The sequence below is a fragment of the Drosophila simulans genome, chromosome 3R, assembly GCF_016746395.2.
Source record: "Drosophila simulans strain w501 chromosome 3R, Prin_Dsim_3.1, whole genome shotgun sequence".
Lineage (NCBI taxonomy): Eukaryota > Metazoa > Arthropoda > Insecta > Diptera > Drosophilidae > Drosophila > Drosophila simulans.
This window is the reverse complement of record NC_052523.2, coordinates 9,846,897-9,860,217: the sequence shown is the minus strand read 5'-3', so window position 1 is coordinate 9,860,217 and position 13,321 is coordinate 9,846,897. Positions and strand designations below refer to the sequence as shown.

The 13,321-nt window shown below is 45.4% G+C and overlaps 1 protein-coding gene across 7 annotated transcripts in view; it reads right to left on the bottom strand.

Moving 5' to 3' along the window:
- LOC6727832 (single-minded homolog 1) overlaps positions 1-13,321 on the bottom strand; it is a 30,218-nt gene that overhangs the window by 2,690 nt on the left and 14,207 nt on the right. For 6 of the 7 annotated variants that reach the window (XM_039294905.2, XM_039294899.2, XM_016176590.3 and 3 more), the window contains exons 4-7: positions 6,927-7,051; positions 2,591-2,680; positions 955-1,459; positions 57-889 (exon numbers count right to left, since the gene is read on the bottom strand). In XM_039294905.2, the coding sequence (XP_039150839.1) occupies positions 57-889; positions 955-1,459; positions 2,591-2,680; positions 6,927-7,051 (1,553 nt within the window). The remainder of the gene's footprint in view (positions 1-56; positions 890-954; positions 1,460-2,590; positions 2,681-6,926; positions 7,052-13,321) is intronic. The other variant, XM_016176587.3, reaches the window with a different exon arrangement.

Here is a 13,321-nt window from a genome sequence, read left to right as displayed (position 1 = left end):
GATGCAAAGTTAATGCTATCTTTAAAGTTTTTATCGGTTATGGTAATGTTACTGACTTTTCGTACCTGTGGCGTAGATGTTGGACTTCCATAGCCGCTGCTGTAGCCACTGTAGTACTTCCCAGTCTCTTGCCACTTTTCGTCCGCTTTGGAGGCAATGGCGTATCCGTCGTAAGAGAGAAATCCATTAGCTACGTAAGCTGAGGCTGGAGCGCCGGAGTGCGGATAATCCGTGTAGTAGCCACCGACGGCGCCCTGCAGCCGGTACTGATGGAAGAGGTTCTCGCTGACTGGATAGAAGGCGTTGGCCGGCATGGAGCTGCCCATGTAGAGATTGTCTGCGGCACTGGCATACGGCGAGGTTGTGTACATGGGATTAAGGTTGGAGTAGGCCGCGGCCACTGCAGCTGCCGGATCGGGCAAGTACTCCACGGCTACAGCCGGAGCAGGGGACCCCACCTGACCCCCAAGTGGTGAGGTTTGCTGCGTTTGCGGTTGGTTCTGCTGCTGCTGCAGTTTGCGTTTGCTGCGGCAAGTGGACAGGAAGTCGCGCAACTGCGTCTTGTAGCGACGATTTGGACGCGTTGGCGTCACCGGCGGCGGCAGGGCATGGGCCGTGGGGGAGGTGCTGGGCGGCACTACCAGCTGGTCAGCCTCGGAGAAGTAGGTGGACGCCAGTCCCGTGTCCAGGTAGCTAACCTTGAAGTCCATGGTGCGCTTGCCCAGCAGATCGTGGCCTTCCTCGTCCATCAGCTGGCGGTGCGTACAGATCACAAAGTCCGGCTTGGAGTTCTTGTAGACCAGACGCGAGCTCGTCTGCAGCCACTGCCACTCGCCATCCTTCTTTTGGTAACGGTAGGCGATCATGCCAGAGGCACCCGTCTTCAGGACTATGGAAAACCAGAAAATAGAAGCTTACTTAAAATTCAACTGACTTGCTGAACTGTATACTTACGCTCCTGATGGGCGCTGGCCACATAGGCGAGGTCATCGTAGTGCACCAGATCGTAGCCGCCCATGTTGACCAACTCGGCGTCCGCGTAGCCCAGGATGTGCTTGCCGCGCTGGTCCATGGATACCAGGGAGAAGTCCAGCTTGTGCTTGGACTTGAACATGTTCTCCTTGTGCGGGATTTCCAGCAGGCTGGGCGGCCCGAAGGGCGTGCAATAGGCGAAGAGTGCCAGCGGTGGCTCCTCCGTCTTGCGGTTCTGGCCATGCAGGACCTTGATGCGGCCGCGGATGTCCAGGCGCAGGAAGCCGCTCGTGTTGTCCAGCAGGCAGCGAAAGCGGACGGTGAAGCTGCGCTCCAGGTAGAGCGCCTTGTCCGGCGCCAGGGTCTCCGCCAGCTGCATGCTGGACATGTCGGCGGGCAGGAAACTGTTCCACAGCAGCTGGCGCTGCAGCTCCTCGCGGTCCTCCGAGTGCACCAGTTCGTACACCGACTGGTGGACGATGTCCGACTGTGGAGTATTGATATATATATTGGTCAGGGGTCAGTCACCTGGGGATTCTTATTGATTCTGCTCTCGCTCTCACGCCGCTTCTCGCTTCTCATGCGCTCTCTTATTCGCCCGGGGTTTTTGGGGCGTATAAATCAAAATGCGCGCAAATTGAAAATGCGCCCCATGTTGGCCACAAATTGAGACATAAATTCTGCACGCGCCAGGAGCAGGAAGGTTCGCCTGACGGGGGCTACAAGGGATTCTCCCCGTCCCTCCCATTCTGCTGCCTTTTTTTTTCTGCGAACACCAGGAAAGCAAACAAACCCAACTGATTTTCTCGAACGTTAAGCCGGGCTACGCTTTTAATTGAGCTGCCAAACGGGGCGTGGCATGTGCCGCTTTACACATTTACAACTAAATTCGATGGAAAATAAAAACAAAATGAAAAAAAAAAGAAAGAGAAAACAAACTCGGGCGGATGCTAACTACAATTTCAATTTCCATTCGACAATAAAGTAGGCAAAAAACTACAATGAAGGTGTACCCCAAACATGCTGCCGAAGGAGCCCGAATTCAAATCGGCGTGCCTGCATCGGAATCAATCTGGCCACGCCCCGCTACTGCAGCTGCGGCTTCAAGGGGAGATTCCCAGCGATTGCGCAATCTGATTTTAATTTACGATCTGTCGGGCCCGCGAATCGATTCAGGTCCGTTCCCTCTGAGCATGGCCAGCTCAGACAACTTGGCCGAGGACCAAAGCCTCAATTGAAGCTCTGGATTTGGGTCAGACGGACCGACAATCAGGTTACCTAACTCCTTTTCAATTTATCTCTTTACGTGAACTTCTTTTGTTTGTTCTTTTCCTGCTCTGATTTTAAGAGAATCATAATATGTTCAGGTGAAATTCACCATTAAACTAATACAACACATTTGGGTAATGATATCTATTTTTGTCCCGCTGGTGATTCTGGGCCAAAGTGTTTTCTTTTTCTCGGACCGCTTCCGCAATTCAGAGATTGACCCAAAAAACAGACGGACAGGGGTCTGTATGAAAACCGTCGGCAATTAAAATCAATCAAAAAAAAAAAAACGGGCGGCGAGAGAGAGCGGATAGGATAGTCTGAGGGGCTAGAGGCTGGTGGCACTTACCTGATGAAAACCCAAATAGCTCTCGATGCTGTGCGTGGCAAAGAAGACTTCGCCTTCGCATGTCAGTATCATTAGAAATCCATTTAGGGCCTGCAAAGAAATTCAAAGAGAAATGTTTGACGGGTCAAAATTAAATCAAAACTATGAATTAAATATATGTTTTCTTCTTTTTGGTCGATTTACGGTGTGCCACTCAGACAAGTGGATAGATCCAAGAATCAATAGCTAGATGAATGAATCTTGGAGATGATATTTGATGGGTTGGCAAAGGTGTAATTACAGTAGCTGCCACGGCTCGTCATATTTGGTGAATGAAATGTTATTGATCGAGGCAGCCCAAGGCACTTCAATACACTGAAAGCAAATTACCTTCAAGCTAAAGTGGAATTTTACATAAAATCTTCCTAATAAATACTAAAAATGTGTGAAAAATCAGAAATCAGCACTTAAAATCGAGTAAACTGATTAATCTCTTCTTATCCTTGGCTTTAAGGATTGTGTTACAATATTATTCTCAGCGTTCTTCCATTGACCCGCACAGGGCCCGCCCCTTTGAGTGAACTCTGTTTTGACCACATCAGGAGCTGCTTGAATGGGAGCCACGATGGCGGCGCTTAGTTGCGGCCAAAGTGTAATCAGTGCCTAAGCGGCTTATTTCATCCGAGCCACATGTATGTGTATGCCCAGTCCCGATCCCAGTCGGATCTGGAGTTCCACATCAAACACAACCAGGAAATGGCTTGCAATTAAATCAATGAGTTTCAACTGAACCGAGAGCAAGAGGTGGACTAAGAGAGCGGGGAGGGAATGGCGGTGGATTTTGGTGTAATTGCAGGTTTCCATTCCAGTTCCCTGCCCTCCAAATGCCCAGATGAGCCATTGTCATTATCTATTCGGATATGCGCCATCAAAGACTTCGCGCTGCTAACAAGAAAATGAAATGTGAAGTAAAAAAGCAGCACAAAAATCATGCAAAAGTTTTTAATACGACGCTTCATTGTTTTGTTTATTATTTGGCGCATTATTGTTTTTGATTGCATTTTAAAGTCGGGTTTTATGGACTGCTAATGGCGGCGACGCATGCGATTCTCGGCCGATCTCGACTGGAACTAACCGTTATTTAGACGGCCCAATCCGTCCGAGCAACGTGTGAAGTGAAAATGAGAAGGAAAACTGAAACTGAACCACCACTGGCCGCTCGAAAAGACAAATTTGCCAATGCTCCATTAGTGCCTCCGTGGCGGTGCGGTCGTAATTAATATAACCGAACTGAAAAAGAAACAACAACAGCACCGCACATACAACAAATACGGCGCGTAATTAATACGGGCGTATTTAAATATCAATTTGCAGCCACCATATCGAGCTCCAGCGAAAGGAAGCGGTCCCCCCATTTTGAGTCGGAGAAAAATGTGCGCGATTGCTGCTAATTACAGAGCAGCAGCAGCAGCAGGCACAGGATTGACCGCAGAGGAGCCGAGGGATCTTGAATCTGGAACCTGGAATCTGGTCGGAGATCGGGCCGAACAGCGGGTAACCAAGCCACTCCTTGCGAGAGTTGGCATTAGCCGACATAAATGCTAAGTGGCGTCATCATTTAAAACGCATCAACAGCCCGCAAGGATGTGGTGCTGCCATGGCATAACATACATATGGATGCAGCATGGATTGTCATCAGGCCACGCGGACTGGTCCGGGCATCAATAATCGTCATAAAGATCTCCAACGGTAGCCAGTCAGCGAACAGATATGGATTCAGAGAGGTTACAAAGACTACGGATACTCTATACCCATGTGTGGTGTGGATAGCAAATGGATTGCATGCATATCTTCTGTAACAAAGTCCATATTCTTTATCTTTTCGTTCTGTTATGAGCTATTTCTTACCTATTTCTTAGATACCCTATAAAGGACATTATACTACATTCTATACAATTTTAGTGTCTTATTAAGAAAGTGTATCTGAAATATTGTATATGAGTCCTGCTAACGGGTTGTTGTTTTCTTTTTTTACACTGTTTTTTTTTGTGCTCGTATCTTTTCATTTCTTGCGGCATTTTACCTTTTTATACGGCCAAGAAAGATTTCTCCCCACAGTCTAATTGTTTCTGCGCTCCATCCCTTTCCCACCTGATGGCGCATCGAGGCCTCTCTGTTGCTCCCGCAGCTACAATTTAGACAAGCTCGTCTGCGGCGTCTTCTAATGCGATTTTAATAATACCCGCCCGTCTTTATAGTGGGGGATCCGGAGTATAGAGGCTGTATGGCATATGGTCATGTGTGTGTGTGGCAAATCTGGCATTTCTGTTGTGAGATTTGATAAGTTGGCAGCGATTATTTTATCATTTCCTAGCCAGATGCAGGAAAGACTTTTGAAGGGCGGGGTTTTTTATTCGGAGGGGAGGCGCCTTTCTAGTTTGGCCAATTTGCCCAAGCTTGTCTAGATAATTGCTTAATAAAGCCCACCCCAGCGATGGAGGCAAACCACCGCCAAGTGCCTCGTCAGTTAATATCTTCGGCGAATCTGCCGCCAAACAGTGTTGCATGGAAAGTTCAGTTCATATCATGTTGGCAAGCAAAGTGTTGAAAGTGTTTTACTTTCAGTGAAAACGGAAGACAATTAAATGTTGCGCCAGTGTGTGTGTGTGTGTGTGTGTGTGTGTGAGTGCTAGCCCTCAACTAAGCTGCGTGACAAAATGCCATTTTCTAATGATAATATGTGACCCATAATAAACAGGAATAGCAACAGCTGCAGCAAAAAGTAAAACTTCGCGGGCAACAGGTAACAAATACCCGAGGTATTAAAACTAAATATGCACACCTCACGACGGCCCCCTTTTTGGCCAAAAGGACTCTCTCGCTGTGAGACAGACTAAAAATATGCACGGAAATGCACAATTGTGCAGTTTTGAGCTCGACAATTAGCTGCAGCCAGGAAAAGGGTGGTGCAGTCGAGTGCTTTTCTTTTTTTTTTGGCTTGCATTCAAATTCGCCGCTCGCTCGCGGGCCACCCTGCGTATACGTAATGCAGGCGAACACGAAACTGCAACGTGCATTGCCCCACTTGTGCCGCATGCATACATATGTATATGTGGTGCATACCGCGCACTCGGGCGGGTGGTTACTTTGGTGGACTTTGACATTGAATTGTGTGTGTGGAGTGCAGCCGAAAAAAGCGGCATGTGCGATAAAAAAGGAGGTTGTTGCCGCTGCAAGTGCATGTTGCACAATTGCGTGTGTCTGTCTGGGCGGAGTGATGGTTGGTGGAGTGCTGCAGTGCTGCTATGGGGGTCAGGGGGCAGTGTCAGCTGTGGCAGCACCACTCGCCCGGTGGCCGCCTGCTCCAATGCCCGGTGAGCTATGTGCGCATTAAATTAAACTGTCATGACTGTGACAAGTGCATATGTTGGCGCCTCGGACAGTGCAACAAACAAATACACACCGAGGCGGCACACATGCACTTTTAATTCAGCAAAAACATGCAACTGCCCCAAGGCGGCGACTATGGAGTGCAGCGGCTAACGGGGGGAGGAGTTTGCTGTGCGACAATTTAATTGGAGTATTTTGGCACATAAACTTGAAATGCATAATTTTTTATGTGTGCTCCACTTCGGTGCAGCTGTTGCACTTCAACATGATAACTACTAATTAATTGTACTGAAATCGTAAATCAAAAATTATTCGTATTGTGTTTGCATACGTGGACGTGAAAATGCTCGATTTAATTTAATGAATTGGCTATTACTTTTTTGATTGAATGCGCCGTGCAAACAAATTCGGTTTAATTTAAGAAATACCAATGGTCCATTTTTTAATTCCTATTTAAATATATACATAATATACAAGTGGGGTATGCCTACAGTAATTGATTATTATTTGTAAATATTTAAAATATTTTGAGCAACTTATACTATACTTTAGATTTAGATCCATTCTATATGGCTAATTTTAATGGGGCATTCAAAATATTTCACTTCATTAAATTGATCTGCTTTTCCGGTTAGTGCATGACCAATTTTCAATTAGTTTAATCAATTCCAGAACTTATTAATTGCTGACAATTACAAATGACAGAATATTAGTGAAGGAAGTGGATTTTCCCAGACCTTCACCACCGACTCTCGATTGCGTGCCCAGTATTTATCAATAGAAACTCTCTCGGCTAACCAGACGCTGATTGATTATTCCCCTTAACCCCCACCCAGTCAGCAATACACACCACGTATCCTGGCCAATGAAGCCATCAAACAAAACACTGATGAAGACAAATCGGGGCGATTGAGAGGAGTTGATGGGGACGGGGTTCTTTTAGCTGGACTCGGGACTCGGGACTCACCTGGAGGAACATATCACCATCCAACAGGCCGTGCTCGAAGGCGCCCAGTTCTCGTGTCCTGTAGCCGTCATGTGCGTGTATGTGGGGCAGGACTCCGTTATCCTCCTTATCCTTATGCATAACAACTGCAAGTCGAGAAGTAGAGGGAAATATATATATATTTTACAAACGTCAGCATTCTGGGATATTTTATTAACCATAAATATTTGATATTCACTTAAAAGACGGAATAAATTCGAGGAAATTGCTTGGCCATAAATAAGCCACTCAATTGTTTTACAAACCCACCTTCCACCTTCCTCGAGGAGGAGACGGGCTGGCATAACCATAGTAACTTCATAAGAACCCAATATATCATAGATATATATACCAGTGATGGGTATGTGTGCCTGTCTCAGCTCCCCGAAAATTCTCGTACAATAAATATTTACGGCTTTGGCAAAGTACTAAAAATTGTTTATGGTGTCATTGTAATATTTTATGAGAACTTTCGCCCCCCTTTGGACCCCCACTCCGTTGAATCCTTGAACTATTCACCCCTAGCACCGACGACTAGGCCGCCATTTTGCCTAGGAAAATTTCATTTTATTTTCCCCCATCCATTACTTTTGTTTATTTATTTCTTGGCGGCGGAGTTTTATTTTGTGGGAGCCGAGCGGGTTTTTATAATAAATTTGTCACAAAAATTGATTTATGTGCGATAAACGATAAAAGAAATGAAACTTCATATATTTTCACAATATTAGTAAAATGTTTTCGGGCGCGGAGTTCATTTCGGGATGAGGGTGGTTAGGCTAAGAGTGTTGTCCTGGCCAAAAATTATGCCACGCCAGCTGATGTCATAAATTATGATTTTTATCAACGCAAATGGGTGAAATAAAAAACGTTGAAGAGAAATAAAACAGCGGCTTAAATAAAAACAAAGGCAAAGTTAATTTACGCATGGCAAGCCTCGGGGAAAATTTCCCCCGAACTTTCACCCAAGTGCAACCCTTAAGCACGTGAAAAAACTCTTGGAGTTTGGCTTCAATTTCAATTAGCAGGTTAGCATTCCAAGCCCCACTCCCCGCACACTGGCAACCACATTTTCCTGGCCATTCTGACCAGGTTTACCCGCCTGACCGCAAACTGGAGCTCCTTGTCGCCTGACTTTAATCTCGGCCTTTTTGACCTTTTTATCAAATTAACAAAAGTGACTCGCTCCCACTCAGGAGAAAGATTGTTCATTTTAGCGAGAGTGCGATAAAACAAATAGCGGCCCCTCCCACCATCGCCTAATGTGGCCCAAACAAATTGCATCATGTGCGTGTAATCCTGGCGTGATCCTTTACAGCCACTTGGCCTAGGACGCGGTCGTAATTATTCATAATTTAATTAGGCTCAGTTTACATTCATTTCTTTGCTTGTCGCTGCTTTTTTATTATTTCTGGTGGAATATTTTAATTTTTTTGTACGTGCATAAACTCATTTAATTAATTTCTGCCAGGGGGATGGAGAGATTTGGGTTGGGTTAGCTTTTCCGTCCGGAGTTTCGGGTTACAAAATCTGTCATGGCGCCCTTTATTGCACTAACATTGTATTATTACATGGCGTATAAACCAAATTTACGACAAATTCTCCGCATTTTCCGCAGCTGTTTTCCCCCATTTTCTTTGAGCTTCCATCTTTAGAAGGAACCCACCCCCCAAGAGTCGTTAAACGACCATCCACCGTGAACCGCCGGCGGTGGATGAAAATCTTGTGCTGCGAACGACCGGAAAAGCGCAAAATCTCGGCTATCAGGGTGGGGCATGCAGGTCACAAACTCTCCGCACCGCTCGATGATGTACACACATAAAAATGGCGGCGTTGGAAAACCCCACCCAAATGGCCAAAGAGAAAAGCCAGACAGAGAGAAAGACCAATGTGGAAACAAGTTGGGAAATGGCAGAGGAAAAGCGTGCGCAGCGAGCGAAGAAGACCCGAAAGATTCTCGCCCTAATGACGTTGCACTGACGGCACCTCCAACTCTCGGACATTTTCCCCGCATTTCCTCCGCTTTTCCAAAGGTGGCGTCAATTATGCTTAGGCTGGAGCTGGAGATGGAGCTGGAACTGGGCGTGTCCGGCGGGTCTGGTGGCACGGCTTGGCGCAGAATAATAAATAAAGTTTAAATTTTCTGACATTTTGGCAAACATTTTCCGTGCCGACAGAAGCAAATATGTCATGGAAATGTCAAACTCATCAGCGGATTTGATTGGAAAACTGACAGCCACGGTGTTGGTAGTACATATATCCCCAGGTATCCATAGCCATCCACCCAGAGATCCGCAGCGGCACCACCAGCAACCATTGGCAGCTGTCCGGAGTGACAGCGCTTTTTGGATGCACCCCGCCGCCGTTTTGGGTCAAAGGAAGAAGGTTAACTGGTGGGCGGGGATAGTTGGCTCGATACAAGAACTTGGTTTTCAGGTGCAAAGGGTGTGTGAAATATCGTTTGGTAAGGGGAATATTAAATAGGAGCCGATAAATAAGCTGTCTGCTTCGCCAGGATAGATTGGCATAAGGATGTGTAGATGGAAATAATAGACACATTCTATTACCAGTGATTATTGTAGGGATTAAAATGAACTGCTTTTCCAAACATATTGTAAGGTGTGTTTTAGTTTATGATTAAATATAGCAAGGATAACATAACATAACTGATCGATAATATATAAGTTTATTATCTATTGTAGTATACTAACAAATTTTAACAAAGTTCATCCTAAAAATCTCATTGAAATAAGGACAATTGCTTAAGAGATAAAATGGAATATACAGCTTCAAGATGATACTGGTATATATTGTTATTGATTTAGGAACTTAAAGAACATCTTTTATTAAGCTTTGTAAAACCAAAGACATTAGAATAACTACTGTCTTTACCAAAACCCTGCTCTATGCAAGGCTTTTAAATCCCATAAACAATCCACTTCGTCTTTTGAAGGTTTAGGTGTTGAAGAACGTACGTACGCAATTACAGAAAGAACCATTTTAAAGTAGCCACATCGTTTATTGGACTTTAAATTGAACTAGGCCTTTAGACATGGTATCTTTTAACCCGACGGTAAGGAGGAACTAGAGGGGGTGGCGACCTACGTAAGTCACGCAATGTTGTCTCCCCCGAGCAGTGCATATACATTATATACTAGTTTAAGCTACACTTGTGTGCGGCATATGGAAACAGCTGAGCATTGGCCGGCGTGACAATGCGACGCCTTAGAGGAAAAACAAGCTAACCAGCCAAACCGAAACCAACAGAAACAACACCTACTTGGAGCTGGTAGGCAAGTGCATCGATATCGCCATCACCATCGCCATCGCCTGACTGATTGCATGTCCGCCTGCGACCCATTCATTGTCTGGTTTTGAGCCCAGTCGGCAGCAGAGGGTTAAGGGGGCTGGATTGGGCCTTAACTGGAGCAACGCACGAAAGTCATGTTACAATGTACGAAAAATTGGCCAAATGCCGCTGGAACTGGCTTTACTATGTTTATAGGTTAAGAACTGAGCCTTGGCCTCATCCCATCCCCCTCGCATGCACCATGCTGACTTTTTAAGCCAATTGGGAGCAGCTGCCTGTAGGCAATTTTGATAATAACATAAATGCCTTGCTGCAGGAGAAATGGGGCGAAAAGAGACCCACGGGCCAGACGGGCTGACCAAGTGACCTTGTCGTGGCCAATAATCGGTGGGTGACTCGTATGCCTCCCAGCTTAGTTGTCCCATGTTTCAGGTGCCTGAATGCCAGCGATGCAGATTCATTCACAATATGCCCATCAGGTTTCCACAGCACTGCCGCTTCCCACGAGCCCCCGAGAACCAGTTAAAAGAGCGCCGAAGGCCAAGTCATAAGTAATGGCGACATGATTCGCCAGCAAATCTATGCGAAGAAATGTGGGATAGAGATACTTCAAGCTGATATAATATTATGAAAATTAATATTGATAATTCCTAGTTATTTTTGTTTTCTATGTAATATCAGTGAGGTAATGACAAATTTTTCGAAAGCCCACTAAGCCCACTAGAAAATTTAATTCTGTTTTGGTTTTGTAAAGGAGGGACTGTATTTTTACGAATTTTTAGATCGAAGCTATTTTTTTCCAGTGCATTTTTAATAGTGTGTGGGAACTCGTTGGCTTGGCGAAACGCCAATGCAAATGTAAACGCGTTCCCATCTCAAGTTACCAAATCTTTGAAGTAGCTGCTCAATGGGATAGCAGAGCACTTGGCGGCGTTTCTTGGGAACTTAATTTGCTTATGGTCCGCTTTTTACTACCATTTTAATGGCATTAGTACGCCAGGTGGGGGTTCGCTTTGGACAGGAGAAAACTGCGTTTAAAGCCTAGCGTGCTGCGCGCAGAAAGTTGAATAGAATGAATAATAATCGTTAAAACAGAGGCAATCAATATCTAAAGGGTCATAAGAACTAATGTTGTTTCAGCAATTGTTTCAACATCTCCCCTTGCCACTTAATTACGCAACTCATCAATTAGGCAGACGTCGAACCCAGAGACAGGAGTCTTAACACCGAGCACCGGGCATTAAAAATGAAGAAATTGCGAGTCTTAACAATTATGGCTAGAAGCCGAAAGGTGGCCCTGGCAATTATGGACAGTTACCCCCTACTAGTTCCATCCCACCCCCTATTGGATTCGGGCCAAGACAATGGCCCATTAGCAGCGCGCTTTAATTATTTAGTTTGCGGCCAAAACCAAACCCAGAGATAGAGGAAAAAGCGCACAGAAAAGCACGAAAATACGGCAGAAAGAAAGAGTGGGGGCGGTCGGGCTGAAGGGGCGTGGTCGCCCAAAAAATAGTACAACAAATGCAAAAACAAATGCCGCTTATATTTTTTTTCTCCCGTATAGAGAACATTTCCAGTTTGGTTTTGCTGTCTCGCTTTCCGTATTGTTTTCGGTTTCGGGTAGCAAAAGTTTTTTGCGCAAGTCAGGGTCAAGCAACTGCAGATGGGATCCAACACCCCCAAAAACAGATATGTACATACATATACCTATATACATTGTCTGGCGAATACATGGCCAAGGCAGCATCCTCCTTCCTCCACCCAGTTACCATCTAATCAATTTTAATCGTCTTGAGTGCTTCCGCTGGTAATCCATGAGCGGCACACGTCGCATTCGGACATTTGGATGACCAGCAACCTAAACCGATTCCCATTCCCAGGTTTAAGGGTTCGATGGCAAACAAACACTAATTGTAAATTAAATGATCCCGATAATATCCGAGAACATCTATCTGGGCAAACAAACGAAACCGAAATGGAAACAAAAGCGTTGACCTCGCGCCGTGTTGTGTGACAACCCCTGGCAGGATAATAAACAAGGGTCGGGGGCAGGGTCCACTCACCGGGGCACACGCCGCAACGGTTCTGGTCCATTAACCCGTCGTCGTTGTCGTTGTCGTTGTAGCTACAACTTGGAGTGTCCTGCGAGGTTCCCCGAAAGAGTCCTTTCGGGGGATGCCACCGCTGGCAAAGGAAACTAATGTTTATATTGACTTTTCACAATGCACAATGCGGCACGTGGCCGGTTGGACGGTTGCTCCTTTTTCCTTCGTGTACATGTCCTCTAAGCCAACAGTTTGCCAGTGCAATTAACGCTGAACTTCGCTTGACCGCTAATTGTCAAAATATTTACTAAAGTTCTGGTACCTTTTCCCGTTCACTCTTCGATTTCGATTTTGCCACGTGGGCTTACACATTAGATGGGGGCAGGATCAGTGTTTCGGTCTCAGAGGCGCTTTATTTCTGCACTGAAACACCATTAAAGCTGTCGTGCCACACATATGTATATGCCCATCTCTCCGCCGCATTTATCGCAAATGAAAGCGAATGAAGCAATTAAATATTTTCTTTATTTTCATTTTTTTGTGTTGGTCATTAAAACAAACGCGAAATGCCAACGAACTCGGACGGACGGGCGAATCGTTAATCAAGCCATCAAGGCCCGAGAGTTTATTGCATTTGTTTTAATTAATTTAAATTATCCAAATATGCTGACCCCGCGGAGTCCCTCTACATCCCAACTGGTCAACTACCCCTAGGTCAAGTAAGTCTAAAGCACCCCTGAGAGAAGTAGATACATATGCTAGTTCCTCCAGCTCCTGGTTGTTTCCTAATTCCGCTCCCGACTGACAAAGCTGCGGAAATTATCAAACGCACTGGGGAAAATAAGTTATGCTTTCTTAGTATTTAAGAACTGAAATAATAATGAATGAAGTCATTATCAAAAAGAACAATTTGTTTTTTATGCAAAATGGCTATGAAGTTCCATGAAAGATTCTGCTTTAAGAACTGAATGTTGCAAGTTCTGTTTTCCGCACACCTTTGTAGTGTGTTTTTAAGATCTAAA